Here is a 19,269-nt window from a genome sequence, read left to right as displayed (position 1 = left end):
CTGCGGTCCGGCGGCAACCCAGGTGTGGCGGCCTCAGGACGCGGTGCGAGCACAGGAGCCGCACCCCGCGGGACCCCGGCCTCACCCCCGGAGCTCCAGGCCGCCCCGCCTCGCCCCCGGCTCCGAAGGGCGTAGCTGCGTCGGGAGGAGCCTCAGCCTGGCTCGGGCGCTCAGGTGGCCCGGGTCCGCCCAAGTAGGTTCCCTGCGGATTTGACCCGCGGTTCTCGGGTTCCCGGGGCTCTTCCTTCGGGTGGGGGTGGAGGGTGCCCCGCTGGGCAACACACTGGCGACCTAGGTGATTTTTACATGTAACTTAACAATTTCCGAAATTCTCAAACCCACAGCTGGGCACTTAGGCAGTTGTTAAGCTGATGACCATGCTTAATAATTCCCAAACTAGGTACAGGAGGTGAGTGTTCTCTGAAAGTAAGCCTCCCTCATAGTCCGTTCTCCGGTGTTTCGGATTGTAATCGTTTCTCGGCTACCACCTGTTAAGCCCCTGTAGGGAACGATGGCTCCTATAAGGCTGGCCGGGCATAGGTAAGATAAGACAGAGAGGAAAGTACTCTTAGTGCTTTTATAAACCTGGCACCCAGAGGAGAGCACAGAGTGTCCAGGTGACTGCCCTGGGCCCCTTGGTGGGCAGGGAGGGCAGGCATTTTGCAGGCTTCCAGGAGTGTCGCCACTGGATGGTCCTGCTTTGGTGGGGGTCCCCGAGTCTTCTGGGTCGTAGCTGCCTTTTAGAGTAGCCTCCTCTGGGCTAGGCACTGACAGGATGTACTGTTCCATTTACTCTTCACGCCAGTCCTGCCAGGCAGACATCTTAATCCCGCTAAGAAGTAAGGGGTTAAAGCTCAGAGAGGTTGAGTGACCTGACCAAGGTTTCCACTGGAAGGCAACCGGCACTGGGGCTTCAGTTCCTGGCCTGCACCAGCTGACATCCTTAGTGTCCACATTTGTGACCATCGGGCAGCACTGGAGCGGCCTCGAGGAGGGTCGGCTCCTACACCTGCGCTCCGTTGGCCGCGGCTGAGCCCCTGGTCTTACCCCTCAGTGTGGAGACGATGCCAAAGCTGCAGGGCTTCGAGTTCTGGAGCTGTACCCTGGGGGGGGCCCGCCACGTGGTGGCCCCCATGGTGGACCAAAGCGAGCTGGCCTGGAGGCTGCTGAGCCGCCGCCACGGGGCCCAGCTGTGCTACACACCCATGCTGCATGCCCAGGTCTTCATTCGAGATGCCAACTACCGCAAGGAGAACCTGTACTGCGACGTGTGCCCCGAGGACCGACCTCTCATTGTGCAGGTGGGCAGCCCAGCCCAGAATGCTGGCCGAGCACCTCTCCCTGGGCCTTTCCGGAAAAGGCTTCGTGAGATCGGAATGGGGGGGGGGGGCCAGTTCTCCCAGAGATTGACCTCTTCCTGGGAGCTGCCTCAGGCTTTTGGTGAACGGATGACCTGGGTGCGATGGAAGATTCGCAGCCCCCTCCCCAGCATCACCCCTAGTGCTCCCTCTTTATCAGAACAGTTAGAGAGAATGGCTCTGCTCTTCACAAAGTCAGTGATACTGGCTTTCTGCTACAACTGGGAGAATTGTGTGAATTCGTAACTCGGTCTCGTGGTGGCATGGGAACGCATCCCAGCTTGGTTAAATTGTAAACATCTAAGATAGGATGCCATCCTGTGGTCATCCCCTCGGGCAACACCCCCACTGGTCACCTATGAACCCGTGTGGGACTGGCTTGGGCTCATGGTAACTTTCATGTCTCTTTCAGTTCTGTGCCAATGACCCGGAGGTGTTTGTCCAGGCAGCTCTCCTGGCTCAGGACTACTGCGATGCCATCGACCTGAATTTGGGCTGCCCGCAGATGATAGCCAAGCGAGGTGAGTTCCTGTTCTGGGGTTCTGTGTCATTGCACAAGCTTTTGGCTGGGGTGGACTCCAAGCCCAGAGGTGCCCAGTGTGTGGCTGAGCTGGCCAGGGGCCTGGCCCTGCCTCTGATGGCAGCAGCTCAGGCAGCCACCGGCCCTTTCTTTGCTCCTCTTTCTGGAGAGCGGCCCTTCTCAGGCACTGAGGGCGGGGGACAGGGTTCAGCTGGCTGTCAGGGGCTCACCACGTCCTGGGAAGTTGTTGGGCTCCCTCTGGATAAATGTGTTTTGCTGAAAAGTCCCCACCACGCCCTCGTGCTGCCTGAGGGACCAGTGGCTGCTGCCCTGGCATTTCAGCCTTTCTCCCTCACTGTGCCTGAGGAGTTGCTGGCTGGTCAGAGACCGTGTGGGGTGGGCATTCCATTCAGCACCCTTGAGCTCAGGCCGCCGGGCTAATAGAACCTGGCCAGGCAGCTCGAGGCCCATGTCACTCGAGAGGGGGTTGCAGAGGGCATGCTTGTTCTTTGCAGGTCACTATGGCGCCTTCCTGCAGGAGGAGTGGGACCTCCTCCAAAGAATGAGTGAGTTGGCCACACACTACCTGCGGGGACTTGGGGCCACGTTGTGGTTGGGTGGCAGGCCTGAGACAGCCTGGCAGGGTTCAGGAGAGGACAGTGGCTGGCAGAGTCCTGTTGGCTGTGGCAACCCCCGCGCCTTTCCACTGTAGAAGGTGGCTGTGAAGTCGCCTGTCCCGCTCCTGCTGTCCCCCCGTCGAACCAGATAGTAGGTGCTGGAGGGCGGCATCCTCGCCCACCCAGTCCTGGCCTCTCCAATGCCCTAGGGTCAGAGGTGCAGCTCTCAGCTGCCATCGAGAGGGAGCCAGCGCGGGGCGTCTGCAGGGCCTTTGCTCCTTTGGGGGCTCAGCCATGGGTCCCCACACCCTGCCTGAAGGTGGCACCACAGCTCTCTCAGGAGCTGACTCTGCCTTTCCCTAGTTCTGCTAGCCCACGAAAAACTTTCTGTCCCTGTCACATGCAAGATCCGTGTCTTCCCAGAGATTGACAAGACCGTAAGGTACGCCCAGATGCTGGAAAAGGCTGGCTGCCAGGTGAGGGCTATGGGCTCCCGGGGCCCTGCACTGTTCCCCCGCCTCCAGGAGTGCCCCTTGAGGGTTTACCCTCTGGGGTGGGCAGGAATCAGTGACCTTTAGGTGAGGCCTGATGAGGGGAGGGGAGCCCCATGCTTGGGCCCAGGAGGCCAGTATTGTGCAGGGGGAGGTGCTGGGCCTCAACCACCTTCTTCCCACCCACCCCCCACCAGCCCTGGGGTCAGGCTGGTGCCTGTTCCTCCCTCACACCTTTGGCCTTGGGCAGCGGGGGTGCTGCCACTACAGAGAGGACTGGCCCTTGAAAGGGTCTGGGCCTCTCACCTCCACATCCTGGGTGGCGTAGTAGGCTGGCTCTGACGTGCAAGCCCCAGGCAGCACCCCCAGGGTGTCAGCTGGCCTCAAGTGCAGCACTGAGTGAGAGAGGCACAGGGCGGCCTTTCCTCTGCTCTGCATGGGAAGTTGATACCCTAAAAGCCAAAGGCAGAGGGTCCCCTGGAGTTGGTTTGGGGGCCGCAGTTGAGAGTGGGGCTGAGCCAGGTGCTGCTGTGTCCTAGTTGCTGACTGTCCACGGGCGCACCAAGGAGCAGAAGGGGCCCTTGTCGGGCACCGCGTCCTGGGAGCACATCAAGGCTGTGCGGTGAGTGGACACGGGGTGAACCCAGGGCAGGGAGACAGCCCAGCCCCAAGGCAAGGCCCTCAGCCCTTTGGGCACCAGGAGGGGTGCTGGGCCTGGGGGTGAACAGCACAGTGGGAAGATGGAGTTTGGGGGCCTGGCCCTCCCCCCAGGGTTGTGGGGGGAAACAGCATCCTTCTGAGCATCTGCCCATCCTGTTCCCCAACAGGAAGGCAGTGGCCATCCCCGTGTTTGCCAATGGGAACATCCAGTGCCTGCGGGACGTGGAACGCTGCATCCAGGACACGGGGGTGCAAGGGGTCATGAGTGCAGGTGAGGCTGTGCCCTTGCCCACAGCTGGGCCACCACTGGCAGATGCTGGAGGGGCCTGTTTGCATCATGGCACCATTGGCCCAGCTGCAGAGCCTTAGGCTTCACGCTGTCATCACTGAAGTCTCCATCTGCCTGATGGGCCAGAGCTGTCAGGCCAGTGGCCAGCCTTGCCCTTGCAGTGGCGAGGCACGGGGGCCCCTGAGCCTTGCATTGCCTTCCTCCTGCAGAGGGAAACCTGCACAACCCTGCCCTGTTCGAGGGCCGCAGTCCTGCCGTGTGGGAGCTGGCCGAGGAGTACCTGGACATCGTGCGGCAGCACCCCTGCCCTCTGTCCTACGTCCGGGCCCACCTCTTTAAGCTGTGGCACCACACGTGAGTTGCCCCCCCAGGGCAAACGCTGTCTGGTCTGAGGCCTGCCTGGAACATTGGGGTTTGTTTGTTTTTTTCTTAAATTTTTTTAAAAATTTATTTTATTTATTTATTTTTGGCTGCATGGGTCTTCATCGCTGCGTGCGGGCTTTCTCTAGTTGCGGCGAGCGGGGGCTATGCTTTGTTGAGGTGCGCAGCCTTCTCATTGTGGTGGCTTCTCGTTGCGGAGCACAGGCTCTAGGCGCGCGGGCTTCAGTAGTTGTGGCTCGCGGGCTCTAGAGCGCAGGCTCAGTAGTTGTGGCGTATGGGCTTAGTTGCTCCGCGGCATGTGGGATATTCCCACGCCAGGGCTCAAACCCTTGTCCCCTGCATTGGCAGGATTCTTAACCACTGTGCCACCAGGGAAGCCCTGCATTGGGGTTTTTAAGACGAGCTCTCCACAGACATTTACAAAACCACCTGCCACCGAGTCTGGGAGGGCCGCGGTGACATGGTGAGGTTGGGTGGGAGGAGAGACCGTGCTCCTCTGTGCCCAGGGCTCAGGGTTGGTGGTTGGGAGCTGGGTGCTGGGTTGGCTCTGTGATGGGGCGTCTGCATCAGGCTGCAGGTGCATCAGCAGCTTCGAGAGGAGCTCGCCAAAGTGAAGACCCTGGAGGGCATTGCCCTAGTGAGCCAGGAGCTGAAGCTGCGGTGTCAGGTAGGTGCTGGGCTAATGTGTAGTGGGAAAGAGGCTTGGGCCTTGGGCCTCTAACCGAGGGCCCTCTGGGCTTTTGCAGGAGGATATATCCAGGCAGAAGGAGGGAGAGAAGCCTTCAGGCGGCTTGCCTTTCTTCCACTGGATCTGCCAGCCCTACTTCCGGCCAGGGTGAGCCTCCCGCATGTGGGCTGGCAGGGGGGTGGGGGGGTGCGAGAGGGTTACATGGAGGAGGGGCCTGTCCTGCCTGCTGCCCCCCTTGGCTGGGGTGCTTCATCCCTCAGGGGCCAGGGGCCTCTTCCTTGTCAGCCTATGTTTAGGTTTTAAATGGTTTTTTTCATAAGATGCTTCTCTAAGCTCCTCTGATCCTGAGTGGGTTTGCCCTGGGGTCAAGAGGTTGACCCTCCCTAGCTTCCTCTGGCTTTTCTGAGGTGAGGCTAGGCTGTCATCTGTAGCCACAGCCCCGCCCAGGACTCAGTGGCTCAGACACTGGTGTCCCAGCCTCTGTGCCGGCTGCTGGGGCCTCAGCGGAGTTGCACACATCCTCACCCGGGGACTGCAGCTGGCGGGCTGCCTCTCATGAGTGTCCCTCAGCTCCGCCCGCTGATTTTCCCTTTCAGGCCCAGGGACGGGAGCAGGGAAAGCGGGGGTGCCCGTAGCAAGCGGGCCCTGGAGGAGGAGGAGGGCAGTACAGACGTCTTGTCCAAGAACAAGCAGAAGAAGAAACTGAGGAACCCCCATAAGACCTTCGACCCCTCGCTGAAGCGTAAGATGCTCCCACCACTGGAGCCCTGGGAGGTGGCCAGCCCCTGCCCCGGGTCCCCCAGGGTCAGGTGGCTCTGCTGCTTCCTAAGCCATGGGGAGTCCACCAGGGAGGGCCCTGTGACCCTTCCATGTGCCCCCAAGGAGACTGGCGGGTCCCACGAGGCCACAGCCAGTCAGCCTCCCTGCCTGCTGCGGTCCCTGAGCTGCTGCCCTGAGGCAGCTGGAGAGGAAGGGAGTGGGGCCTGGGGCGGCTTTCCCAAGAAGGACCTTCAAGTGGGAGGTGGTAGGCATGGAGCCCGTGCACCTCGGGCAGATGGGATGAGGTTTCCCGGCGCAATCGTGAGTACTATGTCCTCTGCCCTCTGCAAGCCACCTGGCCTGGCCAGCCGCAGGGAGCAGGGATACCTGCCAGGGGCCACATGTAGGAGATGGCTGTGGTGGGTGGGCTCACCTAGTTCAACCAGCACCTCCTTTTGCTCTTTTCCCAGCAAAATATGCAAAGTGTGATCAGTGTGGAAACCCAAAGGTGAGTCTGTCCTAGCCACACCGCCCAGGGTAGAGCTCAGCCCCAGGAGGGGTGGGGACCTGTGCAAGAGGTCCTCTCCCTGTCTGTTTTGGGGGCAGCCTGGGCACAGCCCAAGGTGGGTTGGCTTCTGTCGTGTAAGGGGCTCTGCCTATCTTCAGGAGAGCCCCACCTGTGCTCGGGGCCCACTCACTCAGGCTGCAGCCCGGCCAGGGGAGGAGCATTAGCCCCAGGCTTACACACTTTCCTATGTCCAGGGCAACAGATGTGTGTTTAACCTGTGCCGGGGCTGCTGCAAGAAGCGAGCTTTCAAAGAGACGGCTGACTGTCCAGGTGAGGTGCGCCCGCTGCCACCAGGCGCCCGCCCCCACTGTAGTGGGCAGTGGACCCTCAGCCTCCTGAGCCCCATTTCCCTCTCTTGTCCCTCTGCCAGGTCATGGACTGCTTTTTAAAACCAAACTGGAGAAGTCTCTGGCCTGGAAGGGGGCCCAGCCGCGGCTGCAGGAACCACAGCAGGCCAGGCCTGGAGAACCAGGTGGCTTCCCGGAGGTCATGGGCAGTGCCCTGGCCTGAAGGGCAGCTGCAGCCCCATGTGCCACCCCCCAGGCCCGCTGCTGAAGCCTTGAAACGTCCCACTTAAGGAAACTCCTTTACTCAGGGAACCTCCTGCTACTTCACACGGAAGGACAAGCTGGTCTTCCCTTCAGCCCACGCTGGGGGCCCAGAGATGCTGCACCAGGGAGCAGGCTCCCAGGCTGGACCTGCCCCGTCCTCACAGCCCACGTGTGTTCAAGATGAACAATAAATCATTTCAAAGACACGACGTTCCCACTCAGGTTCTTTAAGACCTGAGTGTCGTCAGGGTCAACAGGGCCTTCACAACAGGGGAATGAGCAAGGCGCCGCCTGCCATCATCTTCCTAACCATGGGACCTGCTAAAAGGAGGGCCATGCACTGGCCTCAGCCCTGCAAAGCCAAGTGGAATGTGAGAAAGGGGAGCCCAAGGAGGTGGGGACTGGGCCAGGGGGCCCCACGGAGACAGGAAGGAGTGGTGCAAGGGGCTGTTTTCAGGCTGCCCTTTAATGGACTAAGATTCAACAATGCTACAACCCCAAATGACACAACGTAGAGGCTGGGAGACAGTGCTGCCGGGTGGGGCCCCAGGCGCCATGTGCGTGAGCCCAGCAGGCCGCTCCTTCCAGGAAAGCCCATCTCCTCCCCAGCACCCCCAGCACAGGGTGCAGCAAGGGGGAAGGGGGGCACAAGAATCTGGGCACATGGAAGCCCAGGCAGGGGGCTGAGGGCTAGCGTCAGCCAGCAGCCAGGCCCCTACAAGTGGGCCACAGGCAACACCTCTGGAAGTGCTGCTGGAGCAGATGCGAGGCCCAGGAGTCCGAGGGTGGGGGGTGGGGCAGGGCGGAAGGTGTGCCGACCGTCCTGGAGGCCGAGGGTGCCCTCACATGTTGGTGCTCATCCGGGACTGGCTGTTGGCTGGCGTCAGCTCCCCTTGGCTCCCTTCCCGGGGAGGGGACTGCAGTGGAGACAGCCACTTAGCCCAGAGGGGCGCGTGTGCCCATCCCATCCCCCCAACCCCAGGGCCCCCCTGCCCGCACCTTGACATGGATCTGGTTGCGTAGCACGGCCGCCCTCAGGATCATGGCTTTGGCACGGCGCTGGAACTCCTTGCCCATCAGCAGGGACTTCTCGAAGGTGGTGCTGCGCTGATCCACGTCCCGGGCATATAGGATCTGTGGAGGTGCAGGGCTCAGTGGGGCCCAGGGTCTCCCTCCCACACCCCACAGCCCTGAGGCTGCCCACCTTGCTGTGGGAGTCGATACGGGCGTTGATGAGCCCCTCCAGGATGAGCTGCGTCAGCTCATCCTCCAGCGCCGCCACTGTGGTGTTGAAGGCCGTGGCCATCTTGCGCATGTCAGCTGACACGTAGGGGCTGAAATACTGCAGAGCAAAGGGAACGTGAGCTACCCGCAGACACATCCATAGCACCCTGCCTTGGCCTCAGCTTCTGCCCCTGCGTTTACCTGGATGAGGGCCCGGTTGCGAATCTGTGTGTACAGGGTCCTGACGTGGGGGGCCAGGTACATGTCTAGGAGCAGGTTGTCCTGGCGAGGAGAGCCAGTTAGGGACAGCTGCCCCAGGCCTTCCACACCCGCCCACCTCCAAGCCAGGCCAGGCCCCTCACCTTCATCTCGTCCAGCATCTTCAGGCACGAGGCATACTTGGACTCATAGAATTTGAAGATAATGTCCCGAACCTGTGGTTCCAGCTCCAAGAACAACTTGAAGGAGCTGCAGATGCCAGACTCCTCAGAGCCGGCCCTGCCTGCCCACCCGCCTGAAGGTGGCTGGGGGCGCAGGAGCAGGGCTGCAGTGCCCAGTACCCCACCTTCCACCCACCTGCTGGAGATGACATTGCGCTGCAGCTCCTGCCGGTCAAAGGTGGCCAAGGCGCACAGGCCACCGTACACGGCCACGTTGCTGGGGGAGAGCAGCTGAGGAGCAGGAAGGGAGATAGGTCAGAGTCCTGGAGTCACTGGCAGTCAGTACAGAAGTCTGGGCTGCGTCCACCCTACCTCACCCACCACCCACTCAGAATGCCTAGAACCCCATGGGGGTGACCGCCCAACAGAGAGCCCAACTCTCGAGCCCTCACCTTGCTTCCCAAGCCCCAGTGAAGTTCTCCTCCCCAGAGACCCTCACGCCCCTCACCTCGGGGAAGTCGCAGTGATCGAAGGAAGCCAGCAGGAAGCACTTGGCAGCCTGCTTGTACTTGCGTGCGGCCAACTCAGCCAGGCCTGGAGCGGGGGCAGGGGGAAAAAGGATGAAGCCCGGCATCCAGAGGAAGCTGCCAGGGCCCTGTGGGGCCATCAACGGGCGCGCACCTGGGGCAGAAACGCTGGCAAGTGAGAAGTAACCTCGCCAGTGAGCACCGGCAGCACTCTCCGTGAACCAGGCGCCCAGGGAGGCTGAGCAGCTGCTACTCCTACTGCAAAGGGCACCCGAGCTGTTGAGCTGACAGGCTAGGGGTGGGAGCAGGGGTAACCAGCCATGGCAGCCCTGTCAGAAGGCACTGCCTCTACTCCCAACCACTGCTCACCACTCCCTAGCCTCCAAGGGGGACCTGAGCCGGGTAGGTGTCAGGTACAGCACAGGTGTGGGGCTTGTGGGTTTCCCTGGCTGGGATGAGGTCACCCGGGCTGCCCTCCTGCCCCTGTGCCCCAGGGCCCTCACCTGCTGCACACTTGAGCTTGGTGAGGATGGCCTGAGTCTGGGTGTCCCGCTCCCCACGCTGCTGCAGGAGAAGGTCGCACATGTGAGCAACCCCCCGCCCTCCATACCTTCATCAACCCCCAGGCACCCGGCCCCAGCCTAAGAGCAACAGAGGCAGACTCCAGGAGGACAAGGCCCACCAGGGCCAGGAGTGGTCAGGGATCCTAGGGCAAGTTCCAAGGGGCACAGAGCCATCATTACCTCAGCAATTTCCGGGGTGGACTCGGCCTTGCTGACATAGCTCAGCACGTGAGACCAATTCTGCAAGTAGACGCTGACCTGGTGGGCAGGTGGAATGCACTCAGCCTGGGGCGCCCCCTCTTGGTCCACGGGCATTGCTACCCTATGCCCCCCTCCCATGCCACCCACCCCAGGGCCCACCTTGATGACGTTGAGGCACATGTTAATGACGTGCTTGGCGCTGGTGCAGTAGTCCCGGGCCCGGGAGTAACACTTGAGGGCGTTGCTAAGGTCGCCACAGTCCAGATAGTGGTCACCCAGGTCATCATGGCCACGCCTGTGGGTCCGGCCACAAGTGGACACCAGTCAGTCCATGGGCCTGGCTGCCCAACCCCCCCACCCCAAGGGTGCACCTGATGCTCCCTCTGATGGAGCCTGCCCCCCAGCCCCCTGGGCACACCTGATGCTCTCCTTGATAGAATTGCCCTTGTAGTTCTTCAGATCTGTGTCTAGCTTCTCCAGCTTCAGCAAGGCCTTCTTCCGCGTGGCCTCCACCCAGGCTGTGTCCAAGGGTGGGGGCTCCACACCACTCTCAGGGATGGCGTCCGGTGCATTCTGCAGCTCCCTGAGGGAGGACCTGGCCATTAGGGGCCCGTGTGCAGGGGGGCAGCTGCCTCCCATTGGCCCTCATCCCCACTGGGAGGGCGCCCAGTTGGCACAGGGGCAGTTGTGACAGCAGGAGCCCGCAGCCTGGCGGGAGAGCCCAACGAGAAATAAGTCACACAGCCATGCTGAGAAGCAAAAAGCACGTTGCAGTCTCCACAGACTCTGCTCAGTGTTGGAACTGCACACGCATGCAAATGTGGAGAGCGCCTGAATTCTCAGTGAGGAGAGTGAGAGTCTAGCCCGTTGGGTCGTTTCTGCCCCTCCTGGCTTTTCAACAAGAAAGCCAGATCACTGTGTCATGGGGCCAGGCACTGCAGGAGCATAGGGAAGGCCCTTGCCCAGGCTGGCCATATAGCACACGCAACCCCTGCCCCACCTCATTGAGCCCTGGCCTCACCTGGCAGCCTCCAGGAGCTTGCGGTGGATCTCCTCGTACATGTCCACGTTGAAGGTCCTCTGCACGAAGGACAGGGCCATCTTCAGGGCCTCCACCCGCAGCGGGGGGCAGTGGTCAGCAATGAACTGCAGTCGTTCGATGCGCATCAGGCCACTGTAGCTGGCCGCGTACTGCTCCAGATCCTGGGGGCGGGGGTGGATTGTGCAAGCTGGGACCCTAGACCTCAAACCCCAGCCAGTGAGTCAGGAGTAGTGGCATGTGGGCACCAAATAAACCACTGTCCAGGGGCTGACGAAAGGCCACTCGGGATGGGCCAGTGCAAGGCCCTCTGGAGTCAATCTCTGCCCTAGGGGGTGAACGGCCAGAGCCACGTGGGCAGCCAGTCACCAAGCTGAGCAGTGAGGAGACAGTGCTTCCCAAGCTGGGTCCCAAGGAAGGCCTGCCCTCGCAGTGAGACTCGACCTGCAGGGGGGGCCTGGCACACAGGGCTCCTCCGTGTGGGGGAGAAGCAGGTGCAGGGTCTGGAAACGACTAGCAACCCATTATAAGTGCGCAACTAGAAACCCTAAAAGTTTCTGAGTCACAAAAAGATGCGGTGGAAGTGGGGAGCCTGGCCTGGACCTCCCAGCAGGACTGACACCCCCATGCAGTCCCCGACGCTCCAGGAGTGCCCGCCAGGCTCCGTACCAGGGTGGGGTTCTCCACAACGTAGTTGACATCGGGCGCGTTCTGCGGGTCCTCCTGGGGGTCCACGTCAATCTGCATAGGCTCCACGGCTCCCTGCAACACGGGCCAGCACCTTGGCACCTCGAGCAGGGGACGCCCAGGGAGGGCGAGTGACCCTCACTGTGTCCCAGCTCAGCTCTGCCCTCCATCTCCCGGGTGGGTGGGATCCTGTCCCCCGAGCCCCTCCCCACTGCCCGCCAAGTCCAGCGCCGCCACATCAGGGAGGGGGCTCCTAGCAAGACCGTTGGCTCAAGAGCAGAACGCTCAGCCCGATCGTGATGGCCCATCTGTGGGGCGGGAACCAGAGCCGAAAGACCACTACCCAGGGACCCCAGAGGGTCCCTACGTGCTCCCAGCCACCGTCCTGACGCAGCCTCCTCCGAGCCATAGGGAAAACACGGGCGGCCTCGACCCAGGCGCGGCTGAGCAGCCGGAGCCGCAGCGCCGGGCGAGTACCGCCGATGGACCGGGAGGCGGGAGGGGGGCGCCCGGGCGCCCTGCGCGGCCCGGCGGGCGTGCGGGCTGGTCCCGGCCCCTATCCTGGAAGGTACCTCATAAAGCAGCGTACAGGCCGACAGGCTGGCGCTCAGGCTGAAGTCCCCGGCCGTGCCCGGCAGGAAGAGCTCTGACCTACCGCTGGGAGGGGCGCAGTGCACATCTGCCACTGACGACGCGGCCGCGCGGGGGGCCGGGCCACCCCGCATTCTGTCCTGACTCTCTGCACCCCCCGACCCTGACACAGAGCTGGCTGGCTGCTGAAGGAGAGAGAGCGTTAGCGCGCCGGGCCTGCCGGGCTGCCGGGGCCGACGGGCGGGACGCTGCGGCCGGAGCCCGGGCGCAGGGAGAACGCCGCGCGGGGGGTTGCGCACGGCCGGCCCCGCTCAGGCCCAGCGGCGGGAGCGCGGGGGGGCCGCCGGCCGCGGCTCGTTACCTGCAAGTTAAACACCTGAACCGGCAGCGGCATCTTCGCCCACCCCGCCGCGGCGCGCCGTTCACTTCCGGGGCAGCGCAGCCGCCGCTTCCGGGTCGTGGCATGGGCGGGGCGGCTCTTAAAGGGGCCGCGGCGCTCCTGGCCGGGCGGTGACCGCGGGTCCCGCGGCCGCATGAGCCGCGCGCGGGGGGCGCTGTGCCGGGCCTGCCTCGCGCTGGCCGCGGCCCTGGCCGCGCTGCTGCTGCTGCCACTGCCGCTACCCCGCGCGCCCGCGCCGGCCCCGACCCGGACCCCGGCCCCCGGCCCCGGCCCACACGCTCCCCCTGCCCGTCCCGCCACCGCCCCCCGCCTGCGGCCCGACGACGTCTTCATCGCGGTCAAGACCACCCGGAAGAACCACGGGCCGCGCCTGGGTCTGCTGCTGCGCACCTGGATCTCCCGGGCCCGACGGCAGGTGGGCCCCGTCCCGAGACCCCGCGGACCCCGCCCCCGGCACCCTCCCATGCCCCGAGATCCCAGCTCCCCGGATTCCTGACCTTGGGACCCCGGGCCCGGGACCTCCCCCATCCCTAGTCCCGGCACAGCCGCCCCCCGGAATCCGCCCTCAGGACCTCCACCGCCGGGATCCTCCACCCGGGACTCCTACCCCGGCATCCTTGCCTTGGGACCCCGCGCCCTCATCCCCAAACTGGCAACCCCGCCCTGGACCCCACCCAGGATAACCACCCCAGGACCCCTTACCCACCGCTGTGTCCCTAGCATGGCAGTCAGGCCGCAGGCCTGAGTATACAGAGACCCAGGACCCTCAGTGCCCACCCTTTCCTGTCCGTTCTCGGGCTCCAGGCTTGGGTGGGTTTTCCCAGCTGACACTGGGCTGAGGCCACAGAAACTCCTCCAGCAAGAGCAAGCCTGGCCCCAGCAGCACTGGGGATGCTGAGAGTACTAGCAGGCTGTCACTGGGACACCGCCCTCCCTTCTCCTGGACCCCATCCCTTCCAAGCCCACCCTTGCCTCTCCAGCTTCATCCTTGCTCACAGGGCCAAGGCCCTGCCAGACCCAGAGTCCCTGGGAGGTGCCTCTTGAAACCTCACAGGTTATTTCTCTATAGACGTTCATCTTTACCGACGGGGATGACCCTGAGCTACAGCTCCAGGAAGGTGAGTGCCCTCCCCAGCCCAGCCTTGCTGGCATGTCTGAGGGCCTCCTTCTCAGCTATCCCTTGGTTCAGTGCCACATGGACCCCTGCTGTGTATAAAGGCCCGGGGTGGGGGGTGGGGGTGTTAAGGCACCTGTCCAAGGCTACACAGCTGGTAGAGGACAGAGCCTGGAGTCCAGGGCCCCACCCTACCAGCCATGCTCTGCCTCCCTCAGCCACTGGCTGACTTCCCAGTGCCTCTGGCTGGAGTCATGTCCCCTGAAGATGGGCCAGCAGGGAATCATCCTTTCCAGTCCTGCCCAGAGCAGTGTGGTCCCACCCCAATCCTATTTCCTGGTGGGTTTTCTCCCATGAGATTCCAAGTGGTCGTCATCTGCCCAGACCTCGGAGGGCAGCAACAGGATCAGCTGAAGGAGGTCAAGACAGAGCTGTGATTGGGTCCGACTTCCGGACCTTGAACAGGACAGGCCCTGTGCCGACCAGCTAGCCGCATTTTGCCCGACTTCAGTGGGGTGGGCTGGCAGCAGGCCTCACCCCAGCCCTCATGCTTCCATCTCTCCAATGGGCAGGCAGCCATGTCGTCAACACCAACTGCTCAGCCGTGCACACACGCCAGGCTCTGTGCTGCAAGATGTCAGTGGAATATGACAAGTTCATTGAGTCTGGACGCAAGTATGTGGTGGCCACGCCCATGCCCCCTGGAGACCCCAGGGCTGAGTGAGAGTCCGGGCCCCCACCTGGGCCAGGGGCTCCCCCACCCCCACCCCCTGGGCCCGGCTCACTCTAGAGACTGCACGTTCCCAGGTGGTTCTGCCATGTGGACGATGACAACTACGTAAACCCCGAAAGCCTGCTGCAGCTGCTGTCCACCTTCTCACCCAGCCAAGACGTCTACCTGGGGCGGCCCAGCCTGGACCACCCCATCGAGGCTACCGAGAGGGTCCAAGGAGGTGGAACCGTGAGTGCTGGGGCCGGGGAGGGGCCGTTGAGAACATGGAGACCCTAGCAGGGAAGGGCTGGGACAGGTGCCCGATCCACCCAGATGCAGTGTTTCAGGAACTGGGGTAAGTGAGGTGGGGCTGCGGGAGGGGCTGGGACCACAGGCAACTGGGCTGTGGAAGCCCCGGTGTCCTTGTGCCCTGGGAAGCTTCTGCCAATTGACCAGGGAGTCATTAAGGAGCAGCTTGGGGACGACCCTTGGAGTGCCCAGACAAAGAGTTGGGGTGAAGAGACCTGATCGGTGGCTCCCTTCCCTTCAGGTAACCACGGTCAAGTTCTGGTTTGCTACCGGAGGGGCCGGGTTCTGCTTGAGCAGAGGCCTTGCACTCAAGATGAGCCCATGGGCCAGGTGAGTGAAGGCCAGGCAGGCGCTGGCTGCCGCAGATGGAGCTGCCCAGGGCTGGGGAGGCACTGACCTGTCCCCGCTCCGCTCCCCAGCCTGGGCAGTTTCATGAGCACAGCCGAGCGGGTGCGGCTGCCGGACGACTGCACGGTGGGCTACATTGTGGAGGGGCTGCTGGGCGCCCGCCTGTTGCACAGCTCGCTGTTCCACTCCCACCTGGAGAGCCTGCAGAGGCTGCCGCCCGACACCCTGCTCCAGCAGGTAGGCGCGCTGGGCCCCTGCTGCCTCCGCAGGTGTCCCTGCCTCGGGCCCCTGCCCCCACCTGGCTCCCCAGCACCCAGATGGGCTCCCGGCTGAACAAGGGCTCAGGGCGGGGGTAGGTTCCAGCGCTGCGGCAACTTTGCCGTGGACCCTGGACCCTGGCTGCTGTGGCCCAGGGTCCTGGCTGTAGGGGGCTCCCAGGCTCATACAGGGGCTCTTTTGTAAAGAACAGCTGCTGCACCTTCCCAGGTGGGTGGGCCCAGGGCACCCGGGCCATGGGCAGTGGTTCAGGTGTGACAGGAGTCACAGACCTGGCCCAGGGAGGGGGGATCAGCTTTGGGCAGGGGGTTGGGGACCTCTCGCCCCTACACATGCACCAGCCACCTCCCTGAGGTGTCTTCTGTGCTGGCCACGCCTCTCAGCCCCCATCACTCTTCAGTGCTCTTCCTGAGCCTGCCCTGAGAGCGCTGAGTGGGGAGCGCTAGGAAACCAGGAGGCCGAGTGGTATCTCCTGTGAAGGATGGGGTGGGAGGCACTGGCCCGGAGAGTGACTCTCCCTCCTCCTCTCTCCCAGGTCACCTTGAGCTACGGGGGTCCTGAGAACCCACATAATGTGGTGAACGTGGCCGGAGGCTTCAGCCTGCAGCAGGACCCCACGCGGTGAGCCGGCAGTGGGGAGGAGTGCTGGGGCCAGCCCACCCGTCTTGCAGCCTGACTCCCACTTCCCTCCCAGGTTTAAGTCCGTCCACTGCCTTCTTTACCCGGACACGGACTGGTGTCCTGAGCAGAAGCAGAGTGACGTCGCCTCTCGGTGAACCTCGACGTCGACCCAAATATGCCTCTGGCTCTGCCCCAGGTGCAAGTGGACGACGCCTGCCTGAGGGAGCAAGAACAGTGCTGTTCCCTCCTGGGCTCCAGGCGGCCACGGTCACGGTCTCATCCAGGGAGATAAGGGCGCCCAGCAAATACTCCAGCTGGCTTGGAGGCCTCCCCACAGCCCCGGGCAGGCCCGGGTGACCTGGCACTGTGGGAGAGGAGGACAGCGCTGTGTGCCTGCCCAGGGGCCCAGCCCCAGCTCTCACAGGAAGGGTCTCACCCTAGGGTCCGGGGACCTGGGAGGGGGCTGACATCTGACTCCCAGGGCTCCGTCCTGCTCCCCTCACCCGTTGGAGAGGGGACTCCAGGCCAGGGTTGTGTGTGAGATGCTGCAGCTTAGCAAAGGTGACTACAGATGCTTCACCCTCCGTCCTCTTGAGAAGCCGCCCTCCCCACACCAGGCTTTGGAGCCCAGACAGGGCCTCTCTGTTCCCGAGGGGAGCCGCACTCAAGGATGCAGGCCTCTGGCTGGCTGTGCTCTTGGGCACAGCTTACTGCTAGCCAGGGCATCTCCATTCAGCGACCACCTTCTTGGGGGCCATCGGCCAAGGGGTTCTTACTGAGGGAACTTGAACTTTTCTCCACTCTGACTCATTGCTCAGTACTGGTCCTCCCTTCCTCCACCCTGGGCCCCAAGTCCATGAAACAGCAGGAGCCTTTTGTGTGAGGCCCTCTCTGCAGTGAGGCATCCCCATCCCACCAGCTGACCCACCTTGACCTTGACGGTGCCTTTCCATGGGAGGAGGAAACAGAACAAGGGGAGCCAGCGCTTGCCTTCTGGTCTCTCGCTCTGCTATTGCAACGAGTGAATAAAGCCTTGATTGTTACTCTGTCATTGTCTTAATTAACCAGTGGCACCTGGCAGCTCAGCTCTGGCTAGGGCCACACAACATCCAGCTCCTCCCCCTGAAGGCTCTGTCCCAGACCAGCTCCACGCCAGGCAGATCTGCGTTCCTTACCGCACTGCCAGTGCAGCCAAGCCTTAAGCTGCCCACTGGGCTCTTCAGTGTGAGTTGAAGAGTATGTGACGGGGGGCGGGGGGGCCTGCAGGGAATGATGGAAACATGACAGAACTTGCCCCAGGAGGCAGACGGCCTGAGTGTCATGCTTGCTTTCTCAGCACACTGTGGAAGTAGCGTGTGTGCGTGCATGCACAGACGTGTACGTGTGTATGTGCATGGGTGAGCACATGTGTGCGTGCGTGTATGTGGGAATTGCTGTGTAAACGTATGCATGTGGGTACGAACGCGTGTGGCTGTGTACGTGTGGGCAGGTGTGTGTGTGTGTGTGTGTGTGTGTGTGTGTGTGTGTGTGTGTGTGTGTGTAGGGCAGGCCAGCAATACCCAGTAAGCAGGTTGGAGTCAGCATGGGCTGAGTGGTCAGACCGAGGTCCCTTGGAGAGGGGTTTATGGCAGGTCACTGGGAACTGTCCATGCTCAGCAGTCACCTCCCCTCACATTCCCAGATGTGAATGTGTAACGGCCCCCGAGACCTAGACACACACTGAGCCTCCCAGACCGCAGCCCACTGGGGCATCCACACAGCACAGACCCAGGACAGCATCAGTTGGACCAAATTGCCCCTCCCCCAGCTGGAGCCGCGTCAGGTCTGGATCTCCAGGCTCGACCACCTCGGAGGCACAGACTCCTCCCTCACCAGGTGCAGAGAAATAGTCACCCCCAGCCCTCCAGCACCCTCTAAGGGGAGGTGGGACTGGCTAGCACCCTGAGGCTGCATGATCTGCCCAAGTGGGCGGGCCATTTATTGTTCAGAGAGAAAAAAGCCTGGAAGGAAACACACCAAAATGTTTATGTGATTGTCCCTGAAAAGTGCAAAAATTGATAAAAATGTTTTTTTCTCTTCCCACTTTTTGTTATTTTACAAATAACAAAATATGTCGTATAGTAGACATAATAGATGTATAATCAAAGTTAAAATTTTGTTAATTAAGGTTCAAAATTAAATTGTGTGTACTTGGCCCTCCATCTAACTTTTTTTTTTTTTTTTTTTTTGCAGTACGCGGGCCTCTCACTGTTGTGGCCTCTCCCGTTGAGGAGCACAGGTTCCGAACGTGCAGGCTCAGCAGCCATGGCTCACGGGCCCAGCCGCTCCACGGCATGTGGGATCCTCCCAGACCGGGGCACGAACCCGTGTCCCCTGCATTGACAGGCGGACTCTCAACCACTGCGCCACCAGGGAAGCACCTCCATCTAACATTTTTTTGGACAACTATTTACTCAGCATCAGTCAATCCCATGTAATTGCATGCCAGGCACTGAGCAAGCCCAGAGGAATGGTGACCTGCAAAATGGACCAGCTCCCCAGGGCTGGGGAGAGTTGGGGTGTATGGGGCATAACCACTGATGGGTATGGGCTTACTTTGAGGGGATGAAAAGTCAATCCTCGTTATTTTCAGACTCTGTGTTTCCAAATTCACCCACATGATAAAACTTATTTGAACCCCAAAATCGACACCTACTTTCCTGGTCATTCTCAGACACGCAAGCAACGGTGAAAAAAATTGAGTTGCCAGACGTGCCCATCCCCAGCTGAGGCTTAACTAGGTGAGGCTTGGCCCCAGAGACTCCGAGAACATGGAAACAGTAGGGGGCAGTGCAGAGTAAAGCAACAAACCCGGTGGGAATGAACTTCACTCTGAATTAGATTATGGTGATGGTTACACAATTCTGTGAATGTAATAAAAAAAAAAACAAACTAGTGAATTATACACTTCAAAACTGTACACTTTTTGATGTGTGAGTGATGTCTCAATAAAGATGTTATTTAAAAAGTAGCCAAGATGAAATTAAAAATTGAAATAGCCCTATATTTATTACATAATTTGAATTGAACAAAAACATTCCCATAAAGAAATCTCCAGGATCAGACGGTTTCATTGGTGAATTCTATCAAACATGTAGGGAAGGAATAACATCAATCTTACACACAGTCTTCCAGAAAATAGATGAGGACATTTTCCAATTCGTTTTATGAGGCCAGCATTACTCTGGTACCAAAATCAGCAAACACATTACCAAAAAAACTGACCAGCTGAATCTAAACTTTATATGGAAATGCTAAACACATAGAATATAAAAAGCAACCTTGGGGCTTCCCTGGTGGCTCAGTGGTTGAGAGTCCGCCTGCCAATGCAGGGGACACAGGTACGTGCCCCGGTC

The 19,269-nt window shown here is 61.3% G+C and overlaps 3 protein-coding genes across 12 annotated transcripts; 2 read left to right on the top strand and 1 right to left on the bottom strand.

The window, feature by feature from the left end:
* The first annotated feature begins 36 nt into the window (after positions 1 to 36).
* On the top strand, positions 37 to 7,091 carry DUS1L (dihydrouridine synthase 1 like). 3 transcript variants are annotated; one of them, XM_027081089.1, is made up of 14 exons: positions 37 to 193; positions 1,055 to 1,301; positions 1,771 to 1,879; positions 2,394 to 2,444; positions 2,919 to 2,971; positions 3,526 to 3,608; positions 3,814 to 3,917; positions 4,145 to 4,289; positions 4,887 to 4,983; positions 5,063 to 5,151; positions 5,601 to 5,746; positions 6,234 to 6,271; positions 6,526 to 6,601; positions 6,702 to 7,091. In XM_027081089.1, the coding sequence occupies exons 2-14, from the start codon at positions 1,065 to 1,067 to the stop codon at positions 6,839 to 6,841; spliced, it is 1,368 nt and encodes a 455-aa protein (XP_026936890.1). In that variant the 5' UTR covers positions 37 to 193; positions 1,055 to 1,064; the 3' UTR covers positions 6,842 to 7,091. The 3 variants fall into 3 exon arrangements, with proteins under 3 accessions (XP_026936890.1, XP_026936891.1, XP_026936889.1); XM_027081088.1 differs by having other exon boundaries at positions 40 to 193; positions 2,859 to 2,971; XM_027081090.1 differs by lacking the exon at positions 2,394 to 2,444.
* Positions 7,092 to 7,328: 237 nt separating this feature from the next.
* Positions 7,329 to 12,551, bottom strand: GPS1 (G protein pathway suppressor 1). 8 transcript variants are annotated; one of them, XM_027081084.1, is made up of 14 exons: positions 12,456 to 12,550; positions 11,486 to 11,578; positions 10,799 to 10,980; positions 10,196 to 10,360; positions 9,937 to 10,072; positions 9,757 to 9,834; positions 9,517 to 9,577; positions 8,995 to 9,080; positions 8,683 to 8,777; positions 8,469 to 8,574; positions 8,308 to 8,388; positions 8,087 to 8,224; positions 7,882 to 8,016; positions 7,331 to 7,799 (listed from the first exon to the last, which is right to left on the bottom strand). In XM_027081084.1, the coding sequence occupies exons 1-14, from the start codon at positions 12,486 to 12,488 to the stop codon at positions 7,725 to 7,727; spliced, it is 1,464 nt and encodes a 487-aa protein (XP_026936885.1). In that variant the 5' UTR covers positions 12,489 to 12,550; the 3' UTR covers positions 7,331 to 7,724. The 8 variants fall into 8 exon arrangements, with proteins under 8 accessions (XP_026936880.1, XP_026936881.1, XP_026936883.1 ...); XM_027081085.1 differs by having other exon boundaries at positions 7,652 to 7,799; positions 9,517 to 9,574; XM_027081086.1 differs by lacking the exon at positions 12,456 to 12,550 and adding an exon at positions 12,076 to 12,405 and having other exon boundaries at positions 7,652 to 7,799.
* A 26-nt stretch (positions 12,552 to 12,577) lies between these two features.
* Positions 12,578 to 16,917, top strand: RFNG (RFNG O-fucosylpeptide 3-beta-N-acetylglucosaminyltransferase). Its single transcript, XM_027081092.1, has 8 exons — positions 12,578 to 12,909; positions 13,564 to 13,612; positions 14,181 to 14,283; positions 14,416 to 14,569; positions 14,871 to 14,959; positions 15,049 to 15,214; positions 15,789 to 15,874; positions 15,948 to 16,917. The coding sequence occupies exons 1-8, from the start codon at positions 12,628 to 12,630 to the stop codon at positions 16,027 to 16,029; spliced, it is 1,011 nt and encodes a 336-aa protein (XP_026936893.1). The 5' UTR covers positions 12,578 to 12,627; the 3' UTR covers positions 16,030 to 16,917.
* Positions 16,918 to 19,269: the final 2,352 nt, after the last annotated feature.

Source organism: Aethalodelphis obliquidens, unplaced genomic scaffold (genome assembly GCF_003676395.1).
Source record: "Aethalodelphis obliquidens isolate GAN/ISIS:26980383/991018 unplaced genomic scaffold, ASM367639v1 scaffold44, whole genome shotgun sequence".
NCBI lineage: Eukaryota > Metazoa > Chordata > Mammalia > Artiodactyla > Delphinidae > Aethalodelphis > Aethalodelphis obliquidens.
Note: the sequence above shows the minus strand (reverse complement) of the source record. Positions and strands in the feature narration are given on the sequence as shown.